The sequence below is a fragment of the Cynocephalus volans genome, chromosome 11 (assembly GCF_027409185.1).
Source record: "Cynocephalus volans isolate mCynVol1 chromosome 11, mCynVol1.pri, whole genome shotgun sequence".
NCBI lineage: Eukaryota > Metazoa > Chordata > Mammalia > Dermoptera > Cynocephalidae > Cynocephalus > Cynocephalus volans.
The window spans coordinates 122,054,656-122,079,529 of NC_084470.1; the positions used below are offsets into that span (position 1 = coordinate 122,054,656).

The window sequence follows — 24,874 nt, forward strand, 5'->3', positions numbered from 1 at the left end:
AGCAGGCTGCAGATGTGCTGGGCAGGTCGCACTGATGAGTTGGGGTCTGAGAGATAAAGAAAAAACTATAATCCCAAAGATACAGCCCTTGGGGGAAACCTTTGATCCTGCATGGTTAGGAGGGCTGGGCAGAGTTGGTAGATGCTAGAAGTATAGGGGCCTTCAGCTTTTATACAAGGAAGGTGTTTCATTGAGGCTTCTACACAGCCTATTGCTACCCAAAGACAAGTCTTGCTAGGCCCGGCATTCCTCCCCAACCCCCTGCATCAGCTCCATCCCCTCTGGCTCTTCTCCCTTAGGCCAGCGCAATAATCATCAGCTCAGGGGAAGCAGAACTCATGAACCAACAAAACAACAAATCCAATGAACCAACAATAACCAAGTCCCCAAAGCCCCTAATTCATAGCCAGGTACTCACATCATCCAGCTTACGGTCTGTGCCCAAGGCCAACAGGTTATTGAACTCTCTCTCCATCACCTGGCGTGCCTGGAGTCCATAGGGCGAGAGAGGGAAAGGTGAGGGGGGCTATAGTTAATGACCTTTACACTATCTTTTACCTGTTTCCTGGGGTCCAAGGGCAGAGAAGGGGGTTTCAGTGCATTTAGCCCATTAGAGGCCTTCACATACCTTCCTGATGCTGCTCCTTCAAGCAAACCTCAGAAGTGAAACTGTAAGCCTTAGGATTCTTTCATATGGAGCAAATCAAAAAAGATCCTACTTTTTAAAAAGTAGGATCACAGAACATATTGGATGGACAGACTTTACCTACTGGTAAAAAAAACATGTTTTGTCTATAAGGGGAAAAGCATGCCTGACTACATTTCTGGAGGAGTAAATAAGCATGTAGACCATGGATAACTGAAACTTAACCTATTTGGATTAAATAAATATACTTGATAAGGTTCCACACCAAAAAGTTAAATTAGGAAGACTGCTCAGGGCTGGCCGGTTAGCTCACTCGGTTAGAGCATGATGCTGCTGATAACACCAAGGTCTAAGCCAGCCACCAGAAAAGAAAATAAAAGAAAAAAAGAAAAGAAAAGGAAGACTTCTCAGTCATGGATATCGGTGGTCCCTGGGCTGCGTGGGGCACAGAGGCTTCCTCTAGGCCTCCAGGAGATGAACTCATTAAAAGTTTTGGGAAATGCCAGAAACAGGAAAGTTTTTCAAACTGCCACCAGGTATTTTTAGCCATTTTAAATGAAAGATTCCATATTGGGTCAGATACCACTTCTCCCAGTAGCTAAGCTAAATGAAAGGGTCAGGAAAATAAGAAAGGTTAGAAAGCAATAGAGAGGTATCCTTGCTATTTACGGAATTATTGCTATCCACAACACTGAATGCATTCAGAGATAGGGAATAAAAGAAAAGCCCATTTCTCAGTGGAAAATATCATTCATAGAGTTCTATAAGGACAGTCTTTGTCAGTATTGGAAACATAACATTTTTATAAATGATCTGAAAGATGAAGCATAGTAAATGTTCCAGTATCCAAACAACACTGTTCCTCTGGGTGGTAAAAGGTGAAGATGACAGGTATAAACTTCTCACATTTCTCAGACATCTCAGAAACATCTCACAAAGTACGTATGGACAGGAAAGTGGAAGATGAAATTCAAGGTGGGCAAATGCAGAGAAATTGCATTAGCGGGGAAATCCAAGCTTTTTAGAGAATAAGGGGATCTGTACTGTCCATTTTGGCTGGTTGCAGGGCCAGAGGATCACTGTGGAGACCCTATAGGACACCCCGGTCCTGTGTGCTGCTGTCACCCCCAAAAGGCCAACACATTGCCCAGAATTACAAGACAACACAGCCCTACCCTCACTCATGCCAAAACGTGTCTGCTCCCAGAATAGCCTGTGCAGCTCTGGTGGCTGAATTTTAAAAGATATCTGACAGCTGCAAACAGTCCAGACAAGGGAGCTAAAATGATCAGGGGACACAGGCAAGTCTATATGAGGAAAGACTAAAAGAATTAAGACCACTCTGTCTGGAGAGACAAAGGCTTGGGCCCAGAGGCAATGCAATTAGAGTTTATGAAATCACAAGAGGTGAGAACTGGTTGAATACAAACATCCTCAGCAAACCTAAACTATTAGGAAGAGGCAGTTCCCTTCCCAGGGGGAATCTGACTGGGGCATATTTAGGACAAATAAAATCAGGAAGTACTTTACACAACAGGTAGTACTTCTAGAATCCATTCCCCACAGGAAGTTAGAAAGGGCCAAAAATATAAATAGGTTCAAGGGAATTTAGAGATATTCTTGGATGACAGTTCCATAAAAATTATGAAATGTAATTTAAGGAGAAGTCTAATCTTGAGCTATTGATAGGGAGACAAAGCCCTGTTTGGAGAGGCTCTGGGCTGTGTTATTTGGTATATTTAGTTTTCTTAAGCCTGGGGGCACAGAAGCAGATCCCCAAGACGGACAGAGGAGATATGGGCTCTTTGGTCCCTAGGGGCCCCAGGGCTAGTTCCCCTCTAAGAAAAGTCAGGTCAGAAAAGCAGGCTGGGGAAAAGGAAGGCATAGAGTCTCAGGTACAAAATGGGGTTGGGAGGAGATGAAGGTGGCCACAGCAGTGTGGGGATGAACACATAAGGGCACACTATGTGCCAGGCCTGTGCCAGGTGTGCTCTGTATGTGAAGGACACATGTGCCCAAGGAGGCTTGGTTATGCACAAGGACCACTTGAAGATCCCCTCTGGGACAGACCCCAGAAAAGCCCCCCACAAATCCCTAAGCCTATGTGTGTGTGTGAGAGAGGGAGAGAGAAAGACAGCAAGCAAGCGAAAGAGGGAGAGAGACTGATTAAAAGGTCACCCACCTGGGTGTTCTGTGTGGGGATCTGGAGGATCAGGGCCAGTGTGTTGTGGTCAAAGTTCTCGTCCAGGGCCAGCAGTGCACCATGCACACCACTCTCGTGCAGGTTTCCTGCGTAGTCCCGAAGCCCAATAGTCTGGACCCAATGAACCACCTGGTCGTTGGTCCAGACCAGCACATCTGGAGGGCGGGAGAAGAGGCAGAAGGAGACACTAGGTTTGGCCAAGATCCCACCAAGGATAGCAAAAGAGCTCCAGAGACGCAGAGCCCCAGTCCACCGTGCTCTCTGGCTCCCACCCCTCCCCCAACTTTCCACATCTTTCTGTCCTCCCTGGCAGCTGGGGTCCTGGAGAACCAGCCCCACTTCACTCCATTCCTGCCAGTCTGCAGTACTCAGGGTCAGGCCAACAGGCTCCCAGCTTTCTCCCCAGATCCCCTGCATGGGTCATCCCCCGTCCCAGGCTGGAAGGGCCTTCTTATTCTTTCCACCTTTGAAGTCTCTTCTAAGACTTGCCTCTTTTTACTGTCCAACCCAACCCAAATCCCCAAGTTCCATGAGCATACCAGTCTATAGCACTGTCCCAGAGGAATCATTGCATTTCTCCAGACCAGTGCCTGGTGTGTGGGGGTGTCAGAGGGGTATTATAGCCACCTGGGTAGGAGCTGTTCCTCCTCCATCAGATGGTGCAGCGTCCATTAGGCAAGGACTACGTCTTCCTCATTAGACTGGGAGCTCCTTAAGGTAGAGGCTGTTCTTCCCTCTCAGACCTGTAGCTCCCCTGAGGCACAGAATGCCTCCTTTCCGCTTGGCCCAAGGCAGGTAACAGCTAGGCAGGTAGCTCCCCTATCTTTTCCAAGGAGGCCCTTCCGAGCGTGACAAGCTTACCCTTGATCTCGTGCTGGCTCTCCTCCCGCCTCTTCTCCAGCTCCTTCCGGTCATAATTCAGCCTCTTCAGACACATGATGCCATACTGAAGACTGGTTCTGCAGGCACACAGCCCCATGAGCCACAGCCACAGTTGGCCATGTCCTGTCCCACCTGCCCCATGTCTGCCAGCACCAGCACAGCCTGCCCAGACTGACTGCCTCCAGCACAAAGAGCACCCCATGCTACTCCTTCCCCTGGGGCTTGTACATGACCTGTCCTGAGGCTACTTCCTTCTTGCTGCTTACCCCATATCCTCCCTCTCAGCCAGGGAGTGGGCCCGATTGATGGAAGGAAAGTTCTTTGAATGAAACCAACACGTCCCAAGATACTCCTTTGTATCCCCATTCCACTCAGTCTTTACAGTGACCTACAAGATGTTACATGATTTGCTCCCTTACCTGTCTGATCCCCCCTCTGACTTACTCTCCCTATCACCTTCTCAGCTGCAGCCACACTGACACCCCTGTTCAAACACAGCCAGCTCACTAGGCCTGCGTGCCTCAGGGCCTTTGCACTGGCTGCTCCCTCTGCCTGGAACACTCCTCTTCCAGTCTGCTGCATAGCTTACTCCTTCGTCTCCTTTAAATTTTTGCTCAAATGTCACCTTCTCAGTCCAATTCGCTAGTTACCTTGTTCATCAGATTTAAAACTGCAACGTCATCCACCACCACCCCCAACCCACACTCCCAATCCCTCTTACCCTGGTCTAATTTTTTTCCTAGCTGTTTCTGTTAATATACCATATATTTATTGTTCCTCGACTGTCTCACACAGTTAGAATATAAGCTCCACAAGGACAGAGAACTTTGTTTTGTTCACTGATGTTAAACTCCTAGCACTGAGCAAGCACTCTATAAATGCTTAATGAATTAAATGAAATAATTCACATAAATTACTAAAAGGACTTAAACAGTACAGGTGCACAATAAGCACTCAATGAATAATAACTAAATCAGGCTTAGAACCACAGATTCTGTGTGTTAGAAGGGACCCCAGAGATCATCAGTCCAAGCTTCCACCTAGTGCAGGTGTCACTCTATAGCGCTCTCTGAGTAGTCACTGAGCCTGTGCCTGAACACCTCCAGTGACAGGGTACTCATTACCTCTCAAGGCAGTTCATTCCTTCTGTGGAGGAACAGAAGATCCCTCCCAACTCCAGCTGCTTTTGACTCTATTACTGAGGCCATTGTTTTGTGAGATTAAATTACACAGGCTGCTCCCTCCTTCTCTTCTCTCGGTTCTACCCAGGCAGCCTCTGCCTACAACAATCTCTCCCTTGCAGCTCAGAGATACCACTTTGAGGAACACTTTCCTGACTTGAACCACTGATTTAAACCTTGAGCCACAGTGAGGGGGCATGAGTACACACAGCTCATGACCGAAAATGCCATCTAATCTCACCCTCACTTCCTATAATTTTCAGTCTCCTTCCTCTGACTTTCAAAGCTGTTGTATAGCATAGCAACAATATAAAGCCCCTAAAGTTAGGTTAACCTGGGTTTGAATGCCAGCTCTGCCATTTACTAGCTGAGGAGCCCTCAGCACACAAGGGACGGGGTCATACCTCTCTGGCAGGGCTGCTGTGAGGAGTAAAGGTGATAACAAATGGAAGAGCTCAGCCCAGCCCCTGGAACATCACAGGTGCTCAGTGACAGTACCATTATTAGGGTGATACTTCTGCTTATTGTGTGTGCTTGTTCTATCAAAGCATGAGCTCCTTAAGGAGCCCAATAGGACATATGTTCCAAGGAAAAGAGCTCTGGGTTGGGTGCCAAGAGACAAGGGCTTTAGCCCCATTCTATAACCACCTGGCTGGGTGACCTGGTAGAACTCAACCTCTATTAAACTTGTTTTCCCCACCTATAAAATGAGAGTTTTTAAACATCCCTTTCTTATCATGATTTAAAAGAATTTTTAAAGACGTAAGAACATGCTCATGAGGAAGAAAAGCAGGTATATACACAACTGAGGTGAGGCATACGAAAATGCTTTAGAAACTCTGAAGGACTCAAGATTTAGAGCTGAGTCTGGAACCACGTATGCAGGCTGGGAATGTCTCGTGGGGAGGATTTCCATAGTCCTGGGTGGAGCTGGGCTGACAGATCCTTTAGCAGTCCAGGCACCGCCTGGCTTGTGGGGGAACAGCCCTTCCCTCCCCAGCCCTATCAATCACTGAGTAGAGGACAGGTGCAGTTGGGCCTGGCAGCCTCCCCGGCAGAGACAAAAGACTCCCTTTCAGCCCCAGTTTGAGGCGGGGGCAGGGAGGCAGTTGGGAGGACACAGGCTTCCCTCACAAGTCAGCCCTCGCCATGGGTTCTGGAAGACTGCGGGTTCCAGGACAGGAGTGTGGCAGCAAGAGCACTGGACCTGAGTCAGCAGACTCGAGTTCTACCTGCACTCTGCTGTCACTCCTGAGTGACCTTGGGCTGCTGCTCCATCCTGTACCTCGTTTCCTCATCTCCATTCATAAAATGGGGAGGCTCACTAGATCCCTTCCAGATTTAACTTTCTATGGTTTTTGAGTTGGAGAGACCAAAGAACATCCACAGAGCCCCAAAGGAACCTTGAAAAGCCACACACCCCAGCCCCCCCTTGTCTCATTATCCACTCAAAGCAAAAAACCTGGCTCAAACAGCAACCTGTGAGAATTGAAGATAGATGTTAAGAAGAACTTCCTAAAAACTGCCAACTCCTGGGACCATTACCACCCACCTTGCTGTCCAACTCAAATGCCTACTGGGCCAGGCAGGTGATGCAAGTGATAGAGCAGGCTGGAGAGTGTGGGGCGGGCCAGAGAATGCCTATCCCATCCTTAGGGCACTGCTCTCCAGCTGGTTGTTTCCATGCTGGAATGTGTTGACAGAGAAGCCAGGAACCCAGAATTTTGTATAAAATCTCCTACTGTTTAAATACTGGCAACTAAATTTGTAATTTTTAAAATATATCTGGGCCAAACAAAACATGTCTGTGGGCCAAATTCTGCCCACGGGCTGCCAGTTTAGGACCTCTGCCACAGATACTTTCGAACAGAAGATCTTTTCAGCAAAGAGGAGAGGACTGGATGACATCCTGCATGAAAGGATGTGGGTCCAAAGTCGACAGGCTCCAATCTAGGATGTCGGCAGGGCAAAGGCTCAGAAAGACTTTGCCCCTTGACTTGGAAGGAATGAGACACCTAAATAGAGAATTCAGCAAGCCCAAAGATGAGCCATGAGATTCAGACCTAGCGGGAAAATCTCAAAGAAGATAAAGCTAAAGAGAAATGACCTTTTGTGTCTTAAGGGTTAGAGGTAAAGAGGATCCATCCCACTCAAATTGCAGGATAAGATAAGAATTCAAGAAGGGAGACTTTCCCAACAGGGACACCTGTTACCACCCAAGACAGGCCATGGGAAAGGGGGAGAGAAACCTCTCTTGCTGGACACAGACCCCCAGAGCTGGGGAGACCCACACTGGGGAAGTGGCCCTGGGCTGCAGCCCAGCTCACCGATGGAAGCTGTCCACCATCTTCAGGTGGACCCGCAGGTCCTTCTTGGTCAGGTGGTCCAGCATGCGTGCGTCCACCAGGCACTCCATGAAGTAGCTGCGGTACTGAGGGAGCCCCAGGCTGGGCAGCCATTCATTCCCAATCCACTCGTGGTTCATATCCCCATAGGCCAGGGTCTGGGGGAACAAGATGGAGGAGGCTGTGGGGAAGAAGGCAGTGCCAGGAGGTCGCAGCTGGCATAGCCGGTTGGGAGAAACATGAATCCCTCCTCTACCCATGAGGGAAGAGGGGCCATTTAATACAGTTTCAGTTTATCTTCACTAAGGAGCTACTAGTGGCAGGAGATGGGGATTTTAAATGGAACTCTTTAAGATCTCAAAGTGATACGGTTCCACTCATGTATCAATTTTCCACACTAATGAACAGAAGCAGCTATTCAGGCACAGACAATCTGAAATCCTCCCTGTCAACTCTGGAATGTATCTGCGGTGTTGGGCAGCAGACTTGCCTTCCTGCTTTTCACTGAGCTGCAAGCCCACTGGGCCCAGGGGAGAGGCCGTGTTACAGAGGACCTACAGAGTAGCAAAGGAAGCCATCTCACTCTGAGAAACGCCTGGCCCCACACAGTCCACAGGATGTTGTATGTTGGCTGAAGACGGAAAAAAATACAGGGCGGGTGGCCTGTCCCTGAAGAGCCAGGGCTCAGATCTCTAAGGCTGGGTCCTCTACTCCAAGAACTCTCCAGGTCCTTCACTGCCTTCCCACGCACAGCCCTCCGCCTGGTTCTGAGAGGCCTGTGCTGTGTAGACATCACCTCCTGACAGGAGGAGCAGGCTGCTCCCTGACCAGCCGTCTTTAGAAAGCTTTAGTTTTAACAGCAACCCTCCACCACGCCTTCCTTACCCTTCTTGATGTTTTTAAGATTGAAAATTTCTGTTTTGTTCTCCTTTAAAATGAAATAGTTGATACATTGGAAATGACAAGCAACATTATGTTCATTATTAAGCATAAAAATGAAATTAGCATCTGTGGACAGCATCCCAGTTAGGAACCAGAACATTTTCCACAGTCACATCCACCTGGGTGTTCTTCCCCAGCCCAGTTCCTTCTGCCCATCTAAGAGGTGATATTCTGCTGAGCTTTCTGTCTATCATTCTCTTTCTTTAAAAACAATTTTTATAGTTTTTATAATCGCCAGTGTATGTTGCTCTAAACAATATATTATTAATTTTTCTTGTGTTTAAGTTTTGGTATCAGATTCTATGAATCCTTTGGGATTTGCCTTTTTCATCTAACGCTACTTCTCAGATTCGTCACTTCCTCTGCTGAGTAGTGTCACACTGTGTGAGGCGCTGCAGCAGGTCTGTCCAGCCTCTTGCTGGTGGGGTTTTCCCTACAGGTATCACCAGTGCTGTCCACGCTTCATTCTTCATGGCCCTCGTCACTATCTGATATCATCCCTTTATTTGTTTGCTTATTGATATTATCCCTTTATTTTTTTACTGCTCCATGAAGGCTCTGTTTGTTAACGTCTGTATCCAGAGAGCTTAGAAAGGCCTAAAACCTAGCAGATGCTCAATAAACATGGGCTCATTAAATGGAGGAATGAAAGGCCTTTGCTCAGTTCACCAGAGGTGCCCCTGAGAGGGATGGGGAGAGGAAGAAGATTCATACCAATCTAAGTCTCATTATTCCTGAGAAGAGAGTCAAAATGAGAAAAGCCAGGCGCACTGGGGCACAGCCCTCCAGGGCTCCTCACCTGCCACCCTGAGAAACCAGAACAGGTAGCTGAAGGGGACTGGGGGGAGAGGAGGGGTCCTTCATCTGGAGAGAGAATCTGTGTGCAGGGCTCGTAGTGTGAAGAGGGACGCAAACACACTGGGACTCGGAGAGTCCCCCCGGGGAGAGAAGCTACTGGAAGAATACTGTCCTGGATCTGAGAGTTGGTCCTGGACAAGGGAAGAGAATCTTACCTGCGCCCAGCTGCCCTCCTCACTGTCCTAGCAGGAACGAGTGCAGCGTGTCAGGGGAAATAGGCAAAGTCAAGAAACCCGGCAGCCTCCACCCCAGTCCCACATCAGAAGAGGGAGAAGATGCCCAGGAGCTGGCAGGATGACTAGGGGAAGCTTGCTGGGATGGGTAAGAGAGAAAAGAAGGCTGGTGCATGCGCCCATGTCTGTGGTGAGAGGGAAGCAAATGTGTGTAGCAAAATCAGGCTTCCACACCTCCGAGGCCTGACTAGGAGCCAGGCGAGATCAGGCCCTCCCAACCCTCCCTGTTCTTCCACCAAGGACAAAGCACAAGAGCGGGGACTCTGGGGCTCAGGCCCATGCCTGGGCACAGCACTCCCCGCCAAACTCTTCCCCACTGCAGCACACCAGTGGCCTAGGGTAAGCCTGTGACCCCTGGAATAGACCCCCACATACACAACTGCTCACAATCTCACCCCTCTCCTCACAATCCTCCACCCTGAGAACAGAACCCAATCACACATCAGGGATACCAATCTTATACTGACCTTCCCCTCATCCTTGTGGGAGCTATTAGCCCTAACCCCAGGGCCAAGGGCCAGACTCACTGTTTTAGTGGAAGTTGCCAGAGTTTCCATCTCTTCATGAGTGACCCAGACATTCCCAGAAGACTGCAAGCAGAGAAGAAAACTAGCTGGTCCTGGGTATGGGTCCCCAGGATCCCCATCAGGCTGGGAGCCCCAAGGACAAGGGCAGATTCTCTCTCCCTGTGTCCTCCCATAGGATCTGCACACTGTCCACCTCTGAGCAACTTGATAGCAGAGAACACATCTCTTTTATCGTCATATCCACACTGCTTGGTACAGTGCCTAGCACACAGGAAGTATTCAGTAAATGCTTCCTGGATGAATATGAATGAATGGTGCTGATGTGCAAAGGGGGCTGACCCCAATCCCAGAGACGAACAACAATGAAAGACGTTACCCTGGGGGTCTGTGGAGTAGTCTGCATTCTTGCATTGAGGTCAGGAGGCCAGGACAGAATTCACAAATGCCCTACTCCCTCTGCTTCTCCCAATCTGGCAATAACACAGAACCCCAAAAGTTCTACCCTGGAAACTCTGCCCAGAGATCTGGAATCGTTGGCAGGGCAGGGATGGGGAAATGAAGCTCATGGGTGGTGTGTGGAAGGCAATGAAGCAGGTCTGCTGGGATCCTCCAAGAATCAACGTCATACTTTCCCAGAGACCAGGGAGAGCCCTTCGTGGAAATGTGAAGTAAGAGGCAGGGCTCATTGATACTATCTTCCCAGAGACCAATGCGAAACTTTGCAAACACTATTCCAGGGCTTCTGAAAACATCGTGGGTTGAGGAGAGGCCACTCACAGTCCTGGAGGTGGGTGGGGCAGAGGGGCTGGTCAGCGACACCATCTCCTGGATGGCCAGCCGGAGCTTAAGCCGGTGCAGGGCGTTGCTGATGCCGATCTCCCGCTGGATCTCCGTGTCTGACAGGGCAGACATGATGGCCCCACTCTTGACATTGGCCCGGCAGGCTGCCACGTACCAGGCAGGCATCCCCACCCAGAGCTGCAGACACAGGGCATAGGAGATGACTCAGCCCCTTCCCCCCATGACCTGGGCTCCACTGCCAAGAACTCGGCAATACCAAGGGGCAAGACCAGGCCTCGTCCATGGTCTCAGTGTAGCAAATGCAGAGGACAGGAACTTAGACATGTGGAGACCATCATCAATCCCTCTCCCATTTTACAGATGAAATGTCTGAGGCCTGGGAAGGAGAAGGGATTTTTCCCACGGATGATTAGCTCCTCGGGGCAGCCTAAAAGAACAAACTGCCTGCGAAAGTCTAATGCCTCAGTGATTAGTTCCCTTTATCCAAACTTAGCGACTCATGAGGCATTAGTAAGTAGCATCAATTCAACCCGAAGTAACTGGTATGTGTGTTTGTTGGGGGAAGGGGACAGGGCTAAATGACAGGTATGGCACCTGTGTACTTGGCAGGGGAGAAACATGCTGGGAAAGGTCTAGGGACACCACCCCTCTGCCCAGGAGTCCTTGCCCCACCCTACCGCACACATCCTTCCCTCCAGACCCCTAGGTGGATCCCTCTGCCCAGGCTTACCTCCAGCCAGGAGACCACAGTAGGGCCATCCCACTGGGCAAAGGGCATCCCTTTTCTGCGGGCATCTTCAAGCAGCTGGTGTCTTGCAGGAAGAGAAACAACACACTAGCCCTTCCTTCTCTCTCAACCATGCTTACTCCTGGGGACCACTGGGCTCAGCAAAAAGTTGGACCCCCACTACTCCTGCTCCCCACTCTTGGACTTCCGCTGCTCTCCACCTGAAGCAACATGACACCAAGAAATGGGGTAGGAACACCTCACAGGGCAAATGGCTCTCACTTTGTTTGCACATGAGCTGACACACTGACTTGGACATTTCGATCTGCTCCATTGCCTCCTTCTCTAGTGTCATTCTAAGAACTTCCAGCCCCTGCTGTGCCCACACAGACCAGGCCAACTCAGTTCTGGAAGGGCCTTGCTGGGCTCTAGCTCCCTAAGTTCAGTTCCATGGTGGCCCAGGGGAAGGAAAGGGGGCGGGGGCAGGCCTGTGGCTCTTACTTCTTCTTCAGCCGCCGGTCCTTCTCGGCCTGGGTCCCCAGTTTGGTAGGCACCATGGGCTCCTGCAGACTGAGCTCAGAGTCTGTTAGCAGAACTAGAAGGGAGCAGATGGGTGTGTCAGCCAGGAGCAGGAGGCTCCTCGGCACAGGACAACCCAAGAAGGCTGGATGGGACCACCCATTATTCCTAGAGCCTCTGTCCAACATCCCTACATCCAGGCAGTCAGAGAGTGACACTGTGTGGGTCATGCCCAGCCCAGACAGTGTCCCCCTGGGAACCTCAGCCCTGGGGGTGTTATCCAGCCAGACAGACCAAAGTTGTCCCATCTTACAATCCTAGACAGAATCTGTCCTTCCTCCAAGCTAAGGTGCACAGGAAACCCAGAGAGCCAGCCAAAAGAGAGCTGCGAGGCTCAGAGAAGGATTATCCTGACTTGGGTCAAGGACAGGGAACTGGCACAATGAGAGATGCCTCTTTCTCCAGGTGTGCTCACTTGCACAAAACTGCAAAGGGGAACACACACAACTCTGTCTTCTTCTATTAAGTATACTCGAATTGATGCCAGAAGCCTACAGAATTCACAGCAAAGGGCAACATCCTAGAATTCATTTAAGTTCTGGTCACTCCCACAGTGCACAGTGGGCAGCAGGTGTAGGTAAACCAGAAACCAATCTGAGATGCTGTCTTAGGTATATGTGTTAATGTGGTGTGGGGAACACAGGAAATCAGAAGGCTTCACCCAAAAAATGCCTCTTCCACTGATCAGAACCTTCCGCTTCCCCACATGTGGCCAGCTCCACAACTCCCCTCACCCTTGTGGGGTGGGGAGAGGGTGCTTTACTTCATTCCAGGGCTGAGACTCCCATCCCACATCCTGAGCAGAGGTACTTGGGTTCAAAGTTTCCTTTTTTCTAGTTGATCAAACTCCTCTCCCACAGGAAACTCATCAATACTCTCACTGCCTCAGGGGAACTTCTAAACTCTTCAACAGACTGCTGCAAGGCCCTTATGGTCTGAGTCCAGCCTAGCTGTCCCATCCCATCTCCCCACTCCTCCCACCTTCCTCCTTCTCCCTCTGAACACACATAACTACATACAAACTCTCACACCCACGACTCCTTCCCCTTCTCACACCTCCGTTTCCCCTTGCACACAGACCTCTTCTTGGCTCAGCTAATTCCTACTCAGTCTTCAAGCTTCAGCTCAGGTGTTGCCTAGCAGAGAAGGCCATACCTGTCACCCCTACCATTCCATGGCTGGTTCTGGGTTCCAGAGGCACCCTGGGCACATCCCTATCATTATATTGTTTTGGAATCATCTCTCTCTCTTTTTTTTTTTCCTTTTCATTAGATGATGAGCTCCTTAAAGTAAGAACTATTGCTTCAACACCTAGTACTAAGCCATAGAGTAATTAATAAATGTTTGTTGAGCAAATGACTGAAGAGACCACACGGAAAGAAAAGGAGGGAGGGAAGAAGGAAGAAAGGAAACGAGGAAAGGGGCCAGTGGTGGGGAGAAAGCTAATATTTAGCTAACGTTTATTGTGTACTTCCCACATGCCAAGCACACACTAGAACTTTATATTATCACAGTGGTGATAATATTGCTATCCTTGCCCAAGCACTGTATTGAACTTAATAACACCATGATTAGGTGTTATAATATTTGAGTCCTGGAGGCCAGATGTACTAGAAATAAGTTCCAATTAAGAACTGAATCTTCTAAAGAGAGAACCAAGAAATTTCTCCTGAAGTTCCAGAGTACAGTACATCAGAACACCTCCAAATTGGACGAAACCTCAGAGGTCCCATCCTTCTATACAGGAATCCCTTCTACAGCATGCCAAATACCCCACCGTGAAACAGCTCTAGCAGAAAACTAATCCTGAAAGCTAAACTCTGCCTGCCTGTGGCTTCCACCCACTGGTCCCTGGCAGGCAGGCAGAGAAGGCAGGATCTGAGTGCACCCTCCTGCTTCTGACTCCCCTATGCCCGCCCAGCCCTCTGCTAGGAAGGGGACAGAGACCATGGCCTGTGGCTCCATCCCGACTCAGCTGGATCAGCTTGCCCTTCTCCTTCTTCCCAAACAGACGGCCAATGGATGACTTGATGCCCTTGCGCCTGGCGCCCTTGTGCAAGGAGTCCTGGCTGCTGTTGCTGCTGCTGGGGTTGCTGCCCTGATCCTCCAAGGCACTACAGGACGACAGCCAGGAGCGGGTGGAACAAGAAGAAACATACTTAACTTACAGCAGGAGAGATGGAAGTTAGAGCTCAGGAAGAATTCATATTGTGTCAGAGGTGGGGTGGGAGTGAGGGGGTATAATCAGAGCAGGTGACCAAGAAAGACATGGGGACATCTTTCCCTGATGGTATTGCAAAGAGACGTGAGACATTCAGGTGCCTGGGACAGGTGAGACACAGTCCTTTCAGAAGCAGATGAAGGGATGAGATGACCTTGGGGACAGACAGATCAGTGGTGGGACCTGCTCCACTCACCTCTTGCCTTCTTCCTGGCTCAGGGCTGGGTGGCCAAGCTTCTCTAGCCGCAGCGTCCTGGGTGAGGAAGGAGGAGAAGTCTCACATTTTATGGTGGCTTTATCCTCTCGGTTCTCTTCCCGAGACACTGGCGACTGAACAGACAGTGGAGCCGTCAGGGAATAGAGGGTGATTTGGGACCTGCCTACCCAGCCCACACGAGGCAGAGGAGCTTGGAGAAATGCAGTGGAAGGCCTTGGGGCCTCTCCGAGTTCAGGCTCAGACCAAAAGGTCCTGGGGGAAAAGCCAAAAGGGAAGGGCCTGGGAGCAATTAACCCACTAGTACCCGGGCCACCAGGTGTCACTCACCAGCAGCTTCCTCCTATGCTTTCTTAAGTCACTGGGCTGGAAGAGAGAATGAAGGGTGGGTGAGCTCAGACTCAGCTCTGGATGCCCCAAAGCCAAGCCCAAGGGGAGCCCAGTAGTCTCTTAGGATGAGAAGATAGGATTCAGTGCCTCACACAGGCCTGGAGAGAAAATCACATCAGAAAAAAAAAGCCGGCCTGGAAAAATAAGTCAGGGCTACCTCTGGAAGAGAGGAAGAAGTGTGGGCAGTAGATGAGTTTCTTAGGCATTCTGGGGCTTATCCAAGGGAGAAGGCAAGGAAGATATTTATACAGGTCCTTTCCAAACCCAGAAGGACATATTGGCGGCTGACATGCTGAGGTCTACACACATCACGGGAAGATGCCAGGACCAACTGAGAGTGAGCCCTACTATCCCGTATAACTGCACCAATGCAGAACCCAGTGGTGACAGGGATGCTTCTGCTGCCCAAAGACTCTCACCAGCGTCATGACCCCCATTCGGTCCAGGTCCTGGGCAGCACTGCGAGAGGTGAGCTTAGGTGTGGAGCGGCCGCTGAGTGGGGGAGACGCACTGGCCAGGGACAGGGCGGTCAGAGAGGTGGGGATGGAACTGCGTTTGCGCAGCTGTGTCAGGTTTAGGGCCTCCATGCTGCCGCTGGTCACACGTGTTTCAATCTCCTCGGCACGGAGCTCCGTGGACTCCTTCTCTTCCTGAATCATCCTGGGAGGCAGGCACAAGCAGACCTCACCATTAGCCCCAGCAAGGACCAGCAGAAGGCAGTGCTGGGCAATGCCTGCACTCACCACACACAGAAGGCAATGCCCACAGCTGCCTTGTTGTTTCTGGCATCACTGGGATGTACAACACGTGCTTGGTTCTATCCACTGCAGCTCAGACACATTTTTCTCTCTCTCTTGACAGCTGGCTTACCTCCCCAGTTTAATAAAGGCAGTTGCTGGGGAAGGAGGCAATCTAGTCAGTGGAGACAAACTGTCCCAGAATTCAGAATTCTTGACCTACCACTAACTACAGGGGTGACTTTGAGTCAGGCACTTTGCTTTCTGTGCCTCAATTTCCCAACATACGCCATGTCTGGAATGATCTAAGTTCCCAAACACAGGACTTTTAGCTGATACCAACACTCAATGGGGTTTTCCCTGTTGCACAGAGAAATAATGATAATGGTGTATGTGTGTGCACGGGAGGCACTCAGACAGGAATGTGTGTACCCCCTCACACATACCCATATGTACACACAGACACATGCTAATGTAAAAGTGCCAACTGTGCTTTAAGGAAAAGGACTTGTCATTATTCTGAGAGAATGTCTTTCCTACTTTAAGAATGTTAAAATGTCCTTTCCTTTGCAGAATAACTGATAGTAAATAGCTGGCTGGCAGGCGTGCGTGCGTGCGTGTGTCTGTGTGTGTGTGTGTGTGTGTGTTCTTTGTAACTGGTCTGTGAAATCCAAAAGTCTGGAAACCATTGAACCAGATGACCTCTACAGCCTATAATGCTCTGGTAGACTCTGGCCCAGATTTTCCCTTGCTGCTTGTCGTTAACATTAATAAACTCGCTAAAAAGGCAGGATAAAGTGAAGGTTTTCACAACTTTCCCTGCCACAAGTTTCTGTTTAATGCCTCAGTAGGGATGGGAGGCTTGGGACAGTGGAACAAGTTTAGAGCTGAGTTTGAATCCTGGCTTTGGACATATCACTTAACCTCTCTGAGTTTCTGTCCCCTTTTCTGCAAAAGAGAGATCATGTTGCCCACCTCAGGGACTGCAGTAAGACTGAGAGTAACATTTACAAAGCTCTCACCCTGAGCTGACCTCAGTAAGTAGGAGCTACACTCTTAGTGGTTATGATAAGCTGCAGGAGATACAAGAACACAGCCTCCCAAGCCCAGCCACATAACCATCCCTGGGAGGGGACATAAAGCCTGAGAAATCAATTCGAGGCCCTGCCTCTCTCAGTCCTGTACTGAACCAGAAACTTGCCTGATGCCCCATAGAGGGTCCTAGGCTGTGGCACTCTAAGGTGCAGCTGTCAGAGATGAGCAAATGCATGTAGAATTTTTCCTGCCGTGCCCAAACACAAAGGGGCCCTGTCCTTCAAGGCAACTCCCGGGCCCTCCACCCCTGCCCGAACCTGATCTCCTCGTTGATGGCATCCAGCTGCTCCTGCAGCATCATGGCCAGGGTCTGGGCATCTGAGTGGCCACTGGGGGAGACAACATCCACGGAGCCCACCAGACCCCCTGGCTCATCCTCATCCACATCGGAGATCTCAGGATCACTGTCAAAGGCAGGAGCGGCCATGGGGGCCAGCGCCCCAGGCAGTGAAGATGGCTCCCAATCCTTAGCAAAGGAGGGTAAAGGAGTAATAATAAGACACTCCAGATAACTGAGGGGCACCACCCTCCCCGCCTCTACCAGGCAGCATTGGCATCTCCTAGGAGCTTGCCAGAAATGCAGAATCTCAGGCCCCACCCCAAGAACTACTGATGCAAAATCTGCATTTTAACAAGATCTCTGGGTGATTTGTTTGTACATTAAAGTCCAAGAAATACTGCTCTAACTAACTCAAGGAGCTAGCTATCCGAGTGGTTAAGAACAGATTCCAGAGAGTGACTGCCTTGGTTTGAATTTTGGCTCTACCAAGTACTAGCTTTGCAATCATGGGAAAGTTATTTAACCTCTCTGTGCCTCAGTTTCTTCATTTGTAAAATACGGTAGTAATAGTACCTACCTCATAAGTGGCTGGGGGGATTAAATGAGGAATTGCACATAAGGCCCTTAGCATGGTGTCTGGCACAAAGCAAGCACTATATCAAGTTTCTATTCACACAAACTCACAAAGCATGACTAGATCCAGGGAACATGAAAAGGCCAAGCAGGCCTGACAGTTTTGTGTCTCCCAGAGTGTCAGCACATCACAAGTGTCAACCCCAAGAGATGGCAGCTTCTCAGATGTCATCCTACAAATCTCTTCAGCAGACAGAGGCCCAGAAGAGGAAAGGGTATAGAACTGAACTAAGGGAGCCAGAGAGCAGGGGAAGAAAGGATGGGGGCCAGGGACAGAGAGGTGCTCTAACACCCATTCCCTATGACACAAGCCCTCAAACTTCCACTCAGGGCTCTTTTCTAGCTCCTGCAGCCTTCAGTCTGAGCTCCAGGGCTGCTGCTGCTTTCTTATAAAAGAAAGAGTAAAGGAGTGAGGGGAGAGAGGAAAAAGAGGTACCTTCAGACTGTGACTCCTCCATAAGACTGGTGGTTTCTTAAGGGCAGGAATGAATCTTCCCCCATCTGACTAGGAATTCCCTCTTTCTCCATCTATATCTTCTAGTGCCCCAGAGCATTTAAAGGCCCTGGGCTCAGGACAGAACATGATTAACAATTATGGGACCAGACAGGAATCAGACTTCCCCAAAATGTAGAAGTCAGCCTTTTTCTGCCCCTTATCTTGCCTCATTCCCCCTAATCTCCCTAGGCAGACTCAGACAGCATGAACTCACAGCTGCTTCTCCAAAAGCTTATGCGCCATCCTAAGGGCCAGTTAACCTGTCATCCCTCCCTCATCTCCCCCATTAACCACAGCTTTTGTTCCAGAAACCTTGCCAATCCAGTCTTACCCCTGCATCCCCAACCCTGACCACCAGAAACACACGCCTGCACACCCAGGCACACGCACACACACTTCAGTGGGGCCTCAGGGACTGGCTGGCCGCCTGCCAGCCCCTACCTCTTGCCCACCAGGAGGCCACAGCAAGGGGGGGTGGGCACAGCTGTTGCAGTTGACAATGGCCCCAACCCCAGGGCTGCAGCTGTCGTTGACATGAGGGAAAGCAGGGGAAGGATTTGCATCGTACACCAGCCGTCTGTGTAAATGGAGCCAGGCACGCGGCCGAACTGACCCCAAACTCCCAGGGGACACCCCTCCACACTCACCCCTCCACCCCCTCACCTTGGCAGACTCTTCCCTCACTGCCGAGTAGCGGCGATGCAGACCTGGGGGTGCATGGGTGGTTGTGCTCAGGGAGAACCGCACATCCACTGTGCTGCCCATGTGTGACCTTGAGAGATGGCAAGGGAGAAAAAAGACAAGCCCTGAGGATTGAGAGTCCCAGCTCACACCCACTGGGTCCAAAGAGTCAAGAGATCTTCAGCTCAGAGAAGAGATGTCTTAGCAGGACATAGAGCTATCACAAATGTCTCAAGGGCTGCCAAGTAAGCAAAAGATTAGACTTATTCTCTGGTGCTCCGGGGGTCAGAATGACCCGGGCGAGAAAGTTCTAGGGAGCAGCATTCCATTTAGCATAAGAAGGATCTTCTAATGGCAAAAGTTGGCTCGTGAAGCAAATGGACGCTTTTAAAAGTTTGAATACCCATCAAAAAGGTATTCAAGTGGAGGCTCTCTGGCCATCTGACAAGAATGGTACAGAAGGGCTCTGAGCCCTGGGAGAGGCTGGAAGGGATGATCTCTAAAGGTCCTTCTAACTTTTAGGGTCTTTGTTTCTTGTTCTACTCCCCAGAACCTTCCCTTGGGTCTCCCTATATCTGGACTGAGTCCCTGGCTGAAATTCAACACAGGCATATCCCCTATCCCCAGCAAGCTTTGGGAGGCCCTGACACTGCATCAGAGACAGGCTAGAGAAACCACTTTTGGGGGGTTTTTTTTGTCTATTTCGTGACCGGCACTCAGCCACTGAGTGCACTGGCCATTCCTATATAGGATCCGAACCCACAGTGGGAGCGTTGCTGCGCTGCCAGTGCCACACTCTCCTGAGTGCGCCATGGGCTCGGCCCTAGAGAAACCACTTTGACTGCCCCAAGGATCTATTCCAACCCCAAGATTTTAGGATCCCAGTAATGATCCTCTGGAGTATCTGGAAGCCTCCCCTAGTGACACTTCTTCCTTATGGCTTCCCAGCTTGGAACCCTTGAGAGAGGTCAGAACAAGGGGACAGGGTGAGCCCGCAACAGACTCCACAAGGTAGCTCAAAGGTGAGGAGAGTTCCTGCCTATCTCTCCTTCTCCCTAATTCCATGCAACTCAGCCTCAATTCCATGATGGGTCCAGTGATTCTACAGTAAAAGCCAGGAATTTCCAACCATTAGGGAAAGCAAGCAGTGGCAAATAGCTTGGTGTACTGTAGGCCATGTCATATTAATTGAGGGGTTGTTCTTTCTGGTCTTTTCCTACAGGAAAAGAGAAGCAGGAGTAATCCCAACTACTGTTATCTGTCTCCTTTCTTTGTTTCTCTTCATACCCCTACACAATAATTCCTGATGAACCTGAAGATGGTACTTAAGTGTCTACCACCCAGCACACCCACAGGCTTCTCTTCTTTAAGCTCAACATCTCTTTCCCTAATTCGAGTACTACTCTGCCACACACACACACACACACACACATATATATACACACATCTCCTTTAACCTTTCTTCATAATAGCTGATCCCTATTTCCCTGTTGTATCAAGAGCATGATCAAAGGGAAACACAAGGGTTCTGTTCTAAGAAACTTTGGTTTGGAGAGAAAACAGCCAGGAGCCATGAACCTTGAGTGGCAACATTCACTTCAGTCTCCTTGAGCTTCACCCTACTCCTCTGGGCTAAGAACTGACAACAGGCTTGAGGTCTGAGGTCAATGCCAATTGCTTCACAAAATGTGGAGAAAAATCCACAGGTTCTCTAAAATGTGGGCCTACTTCAAGCATGAAGTGGCAAGCTCTATTCATCACCTTTCTAAATGTTTTCAGGAAAAGGGATGCCACAACCATATGAGTAACATAGCACCTCAAATTCCAACAGTAAGGGAGTTCTTGATACCTCATTTCAATCTCTTCTGCTGTCTTTCTGCCCCGTGCCTGCTACCTGAACTTAGGTGGTCTTTGACTCTCAAAAAACAATCCCAAAGATGGTGTCTCAAAGAACTAGAGTGAGTGGCATTCTCCACCAGTGGCCTTGTGGGACACGGGTGAGCACGTAACTTAGCAGACCCCTCTCCAGGGCAATCGGGAAGGAGCATCATCTGATTATTTCCCTCTCAGCATCCCTCAGAGGACAGGTGCTCCCTTCCAAATTGCCCAAGTGAGCTGAGTGACTTTGTCCAAATTTTCTGAGCCTCAGTGTCCCACCCTGAGTAGGAGGAGGACCCTGAGGTCCTGGGCGGTCTTTTGGCGGGGGAAGTCTCCTTCCTCAGGGTCCATCCAGGACCCCATCCCAGCACGCCCAGCCTCCCGCGCTCCAGTACCTGGAGTGGATGCCATCCACAAACGGCCCCCCTCGACCCTTCAGCTGGTCCACCTCTTGGCGCAGCTTCTCAATCTCTTCAGACAGGCGGCCCTGTGCCAGGCAGACCCGGGGTGGGGGTGGGGGCCAGGGAGGGGCAGAGAAGGGAGAGTGGGAGTCAGAGAGGGACAGAGAGGACAGCAGAGTTGGGAAGAAGCAGAATACACTGCAGAGTCCAAAGCCAGGGGCCCCGGCCAGGCCCACAGATGACACCAAAAAAGAAGAGGTCCAACTGGAAAGTGAGCAGAAGGGTCGGCAGAGGGGCAGGGCTAGGAAAGGAGTCTGTCTAAGGAAAGACTGTACTAGAATAGACCTGCTGACCCCTCACCACCACAAAAAAGCATGACAGAGGAGGCTGGGCAGCAGAAGGCCTCCCAGTGCCAATCTCCAGACCCCACAGACATTGCTGAGGCAGGGACAGTGGCTAATCCCCCCAGAATCACCAGACTCTTGCTTCGCCAGTGTTTGAGGCCCCACCAAATCCTTTGGTTGAGCCCTTCACTGGCCCTGCCTCTCTGTTGCCCACCCCATGCCCTATGCTATGGCCTCAGTTTCTTCTTTACCTGTCAGAAGTGATGTATCTACCATGATGGGCTATAGTCAAGAATAATGTCATAACATATGCACATGGACTAATGTATAAGCTGACACAGTGCTGGGTATGAGAGCAGCTGCGTGAAAAGCAGGCGTGTCCTCTCCTCAGGGCAACCCTGGCCCTCCCAGGCTGGGCGGGCTGGCCAGCAGCTGGGTACCTTGTGGTGGTGCTGTTCCTCAATCTGCCGCTGCGAGCTCTCCAACTCCTGGATCAACGTGTTCTGGGGGAGAAAGGCTGTGAGCCAGAAAGCCCGCCGCCGCTGTCGCCTGACTCAGCTCAGGCCCCCACGCAGGCCCATGCCTTGTCTCCCAGCCCGGACCTGACCCTCCACGTCTCCTCTCCCCACCCCACGTCCCCCCGCCCCTCCCCCGCCCTGCTGCTCCTCTCTTCTGCAGCTTCACTCCAGGCCGACTCCACCACTCACCGCAGGCCCCGCCCCGCCCCGACTAATCTCCCACATCCCAACCCCGCCCCCTCCAGGCCGGCCTGACTCCACCTACACCCTCGCCTCGCCCCGCCTCTTTTGGCCGGCTCCGCCCCTCCTGGCAGTCCCGCCCACCAGCCCCACCCACCCAGGCCGAGGCCCCACTGCACCTTCTCCTCCAGGGCCGCCATGCGCTCCTTGAGGTGGAGCTGCAGGCGCTCGTTGGACTCGCTAAGCAGCCGGTCCACAGTGTCCGACAGCCGCTTGTTGTGGTCCTCATTCATCTTCTCCCGCTGGCGCACCTGCACAGCCAGCCCACCTCGCACCAGGCCACCCCAGGGCCTTGTTGCTGCCTTTCCAGGGAGCCACCCATTCCCACCGGGGCTCTACCCCACTCGTCTGTCCTCCGTCCCCCTCTGGTCCTCTAGAAGCCCCTCTCCAGCCCTCTGAGCCACCTCCTCCCCGACCCGTGGGCCTCCTGCCACCCCTCTGTCCCTGGCCAGTCCTTTCCCCAGCTCCCACACTTCCTCCATGTCCTTTCCACAGCCAGTCCTGGGAGCATGCCCTAGGGACAGAAAGGGGCCTGAGAGCCCAGCCCAGGGCCCTCACCCTTGCCAGCTCCTGGTTCTTCTCCTCCAGCTGCCCCTCCAGCTGCCGCAGGTGCTCCTCAATGTTGCCATGCCGTTCTTCAGCCTATGGAGCAGTGGTGGGCCAGTGGAACAGATCTCTCTGTTCCTCCTGCTCAGGCCCCCATAGCCCATGCACCCTGGGGCCAGCGTGGTCTTTGGGGTCAGGGCCTCAAGTACCAATGAAGCCCAGCCCTCCACCTATCACCTTAGAGCAGAACTGCCATCACCACTGCCTTTCTTCCCAAGCACCCTGACCCCTGCCAGGTTTCCTCCCATCTCCTTCCTGCTCAGGGCTAGCCTTAAAATATCTCAGAGCTGGCAGTTCAAGATACTATAAATCCTCCTCGTGCTTCTGGAAAAAAATTCCACTTTAAAGCATGACCTACCATAAATCTCCTCTATGCCTCCAGATAGATGGAGCTGCACTTAAGAGCATGGACTCAAGCCAGATCGTCTGGGTTCAAATCCTTGCTCCCTCTCTTACCTGTGTGTGACCTTGGGCAAATGACTGAACCTCTATGTGCCTTCGTTTTCTAACTGGAAAACGTGGATCATAACAGCACCTATGCCCATCGGACCACTGTAACAACTCAGTGAGCTAATCCGTGGCAAACACTTAGAACACAATAAGCACTCAACAAATGCTAGCCTAGCCATGGTTATTAAACCAGCCCAGGTAGAGTGGTCTCCCCTTCCATTCATGTATCTCCAGAGATGGAGACCCCACTGTCTCAGCTGACAAGATATTCCAAAATATCATGCATCTCAGTCAGGAAATCCTTCCTTAAAATCTCCTGCTATGACTCACTTGAGCGTATTAATCACTTCAGCCCATCCCTTCTTGTCAGTTTTTGGGAGACACTAAAGCTGACTGCTCAGCATCCCACTCATCACATCCTGTGCTGTCATTTAAACCCAGCCTTTCATCCTAGAGTATAGATAGACCTTAGAGACCACTAAGTCCAACTCCATCACCATAGGTGGAGGTCCACTTAGGGAGGGGGTGACTTTTCTCAGGCTACAGAGCCAGTCAGTGGCAGAAGCAGACTTGGAACTGGGTCTAGGGAGGCACAATCAGGGTGCAGTTCCATCCCCAGAGCATCTGAGCTGCCACAATGGTACACAGGCCAGCCTCTGTCCTTCAGGGGCTCCAGGGCCTGGTGCTTACTACCTGTGGCTCAGGAGTAGCTACAGTTATCCCACATTAGTCCCCCTGAAAGCCTCCAACCTACTGAAAACATTCTTAAAGTCTTTTGATTAACCCACTCCATGTCTAAGTCCATATATTTACCTAGCTTTTCTAGAACCTATTATGTTTTCAGCCGGCACATCTTCCAGGAATGACTACCCCATAAAGTTCACTATCCATTAGGTAAAATTATATTCCCTTTTATTCATCCTAAACCTGCAGCCTTCAAGCCACCAGGGATGGTCCCTAAATCTAGAATGCTTCAACTTGGTAAAAAACGATGTGCTCAACCTATACTTCCTCTTCCCACCCCCATCAGGAATATATAGACTTTAATCATTTCTCTTCTCTCCTCTCTGGAGAGATAAAAAACCTAATCTTCCACTCCAGCCCCAAACATAATGAAGTATGAACCACCATGGTATCAATGATAATAAAAATACTTTGCATCAGCATAGTCTCTCCTCCTTCTTAAAGTACTTTTACACCCCTTCTTATGGGATTCTTACATCCCTGTGGGGTGATGAAGGTAGGGATTACTCTTCCAAAGGACAGACACAAGGGAGTGTGTTTCCTGGAGTCCCACAGTGAGAAGCAGTTTCCTGGCTCTGGGCCCAAAGTGCCTCCCCTCTCTCTGCTCCCTGCCGGGCTCCATAAGAGCTCAGGACACGTACACAGAGGCAGAGATCCCAGGGCCCCAACCCACTTGCCTTGGTGAGGGCTGCTATCCTCTGGGCCAGCTCAGCCTCCACCTCTGGCAGCGTCTCTGCCTTGCGCATCGTCTGCTGCAGCTTCTGCTCTGCCACCTCCAGCAGCTCCTGCAGGTGTCGGGCCTTCTCCTCACACTAGTGATGTGGGGTGGGGAAATGATTCAAGAGGGAGCACTGAAGCCTCTCCCTACTCGCCAGCCTCAGCAGAGAGCAGGTGACAGGTCAGAAGCAGCAAGGGACAATCTTGAGTTTTGGCTGCCTAAGATGCCTGACTTCCCCTTTTCCAAGGTGACCTACAGACTCTGGGGCCACCAAGGGAAGGCTCCTGCATGGTCATCGGGACCT

General features: G+C 50.8%; 1 protein-coding gene across 7 annotated transcripts in view; it reads right to left on the reverse strand.

The window, feature by feature from the left end:
* Positions 1-24,874, reverse strand: part of PPFIA4 (PTPRF interacting protein alpha 4) — a 48,477-nt gene that overhangs the window by 5,650 nt on the left and 17,953 nt on the right. For all 7 annotated transcript variants that reach the window (XR_010024924.1, XM_063115116.1, XM_063115115.1 and 4 more), the window contains 19 exons: positions 24,530-24,664; positions 22,611-22,694; positions 22,172-22,303; positions 21,735-21,797; positions 20,945-21,036; positions 18,654-18,762; positions 16,839-17,047; positions 15,169-15,409; positions 14,690-14,725; positions 14,342-14,475; positions 13,872-14,038; positions 11,847-11,940; positions 11,349-11,430; positions 10,595-10,795; positions 9,818-9,880; positions 7,240-7,415; positions 3,711-3,808; positions 2,829-3,004; positions 419-487 (listed from right to left, as the gene is read on the reverse strand). Coding sequence is in view for 6 of the 7 variants with exons in the window: in XM_063115116.1 (XP_062971186.1) it covers positions 419-487; positions 2,829-3,004; positions 3,711-3,808; positions 7,240-7,415; positions 9,818-9,880; positions 10,595-10,795; positions 11,349-11,430; positions 11,847-11,940; positions 13,872-14,038; positions 14,342-14,475; positions 14,690-14,725; positions 15,169-15,409; positions 16,839-17,047; positions 18,654-18,762; positions 20,945-21,036; positions 21,735-21,797; positions 22,172-22,303; positions 22,611-22,694; positions 24,530-24,664 (2,361 nt within the window). In the remaining variant the exon portion in view is untranslated. The remainder of the gene's footprint in view (positions 1-418; positions 488-2,828; positions 3,005-3,710; positions 3,809-7,239; positions 7,416-9,817; positions 9,881-10,594; positions 10,796-11,348; positions 11,431-11,846; positions 11,941-13,871; positions 14,039-14,341; positions 14,476-14,689; positions 14,726-15,168; positions 15,410-16,838; positions 17,048-18,653; positions 18,763-20,944; positions 21,037-21,734; positions 21,798-22,171; positions 22,304-22,610; positions 22,695-24,529; positions 24,665-24,874) is intronic.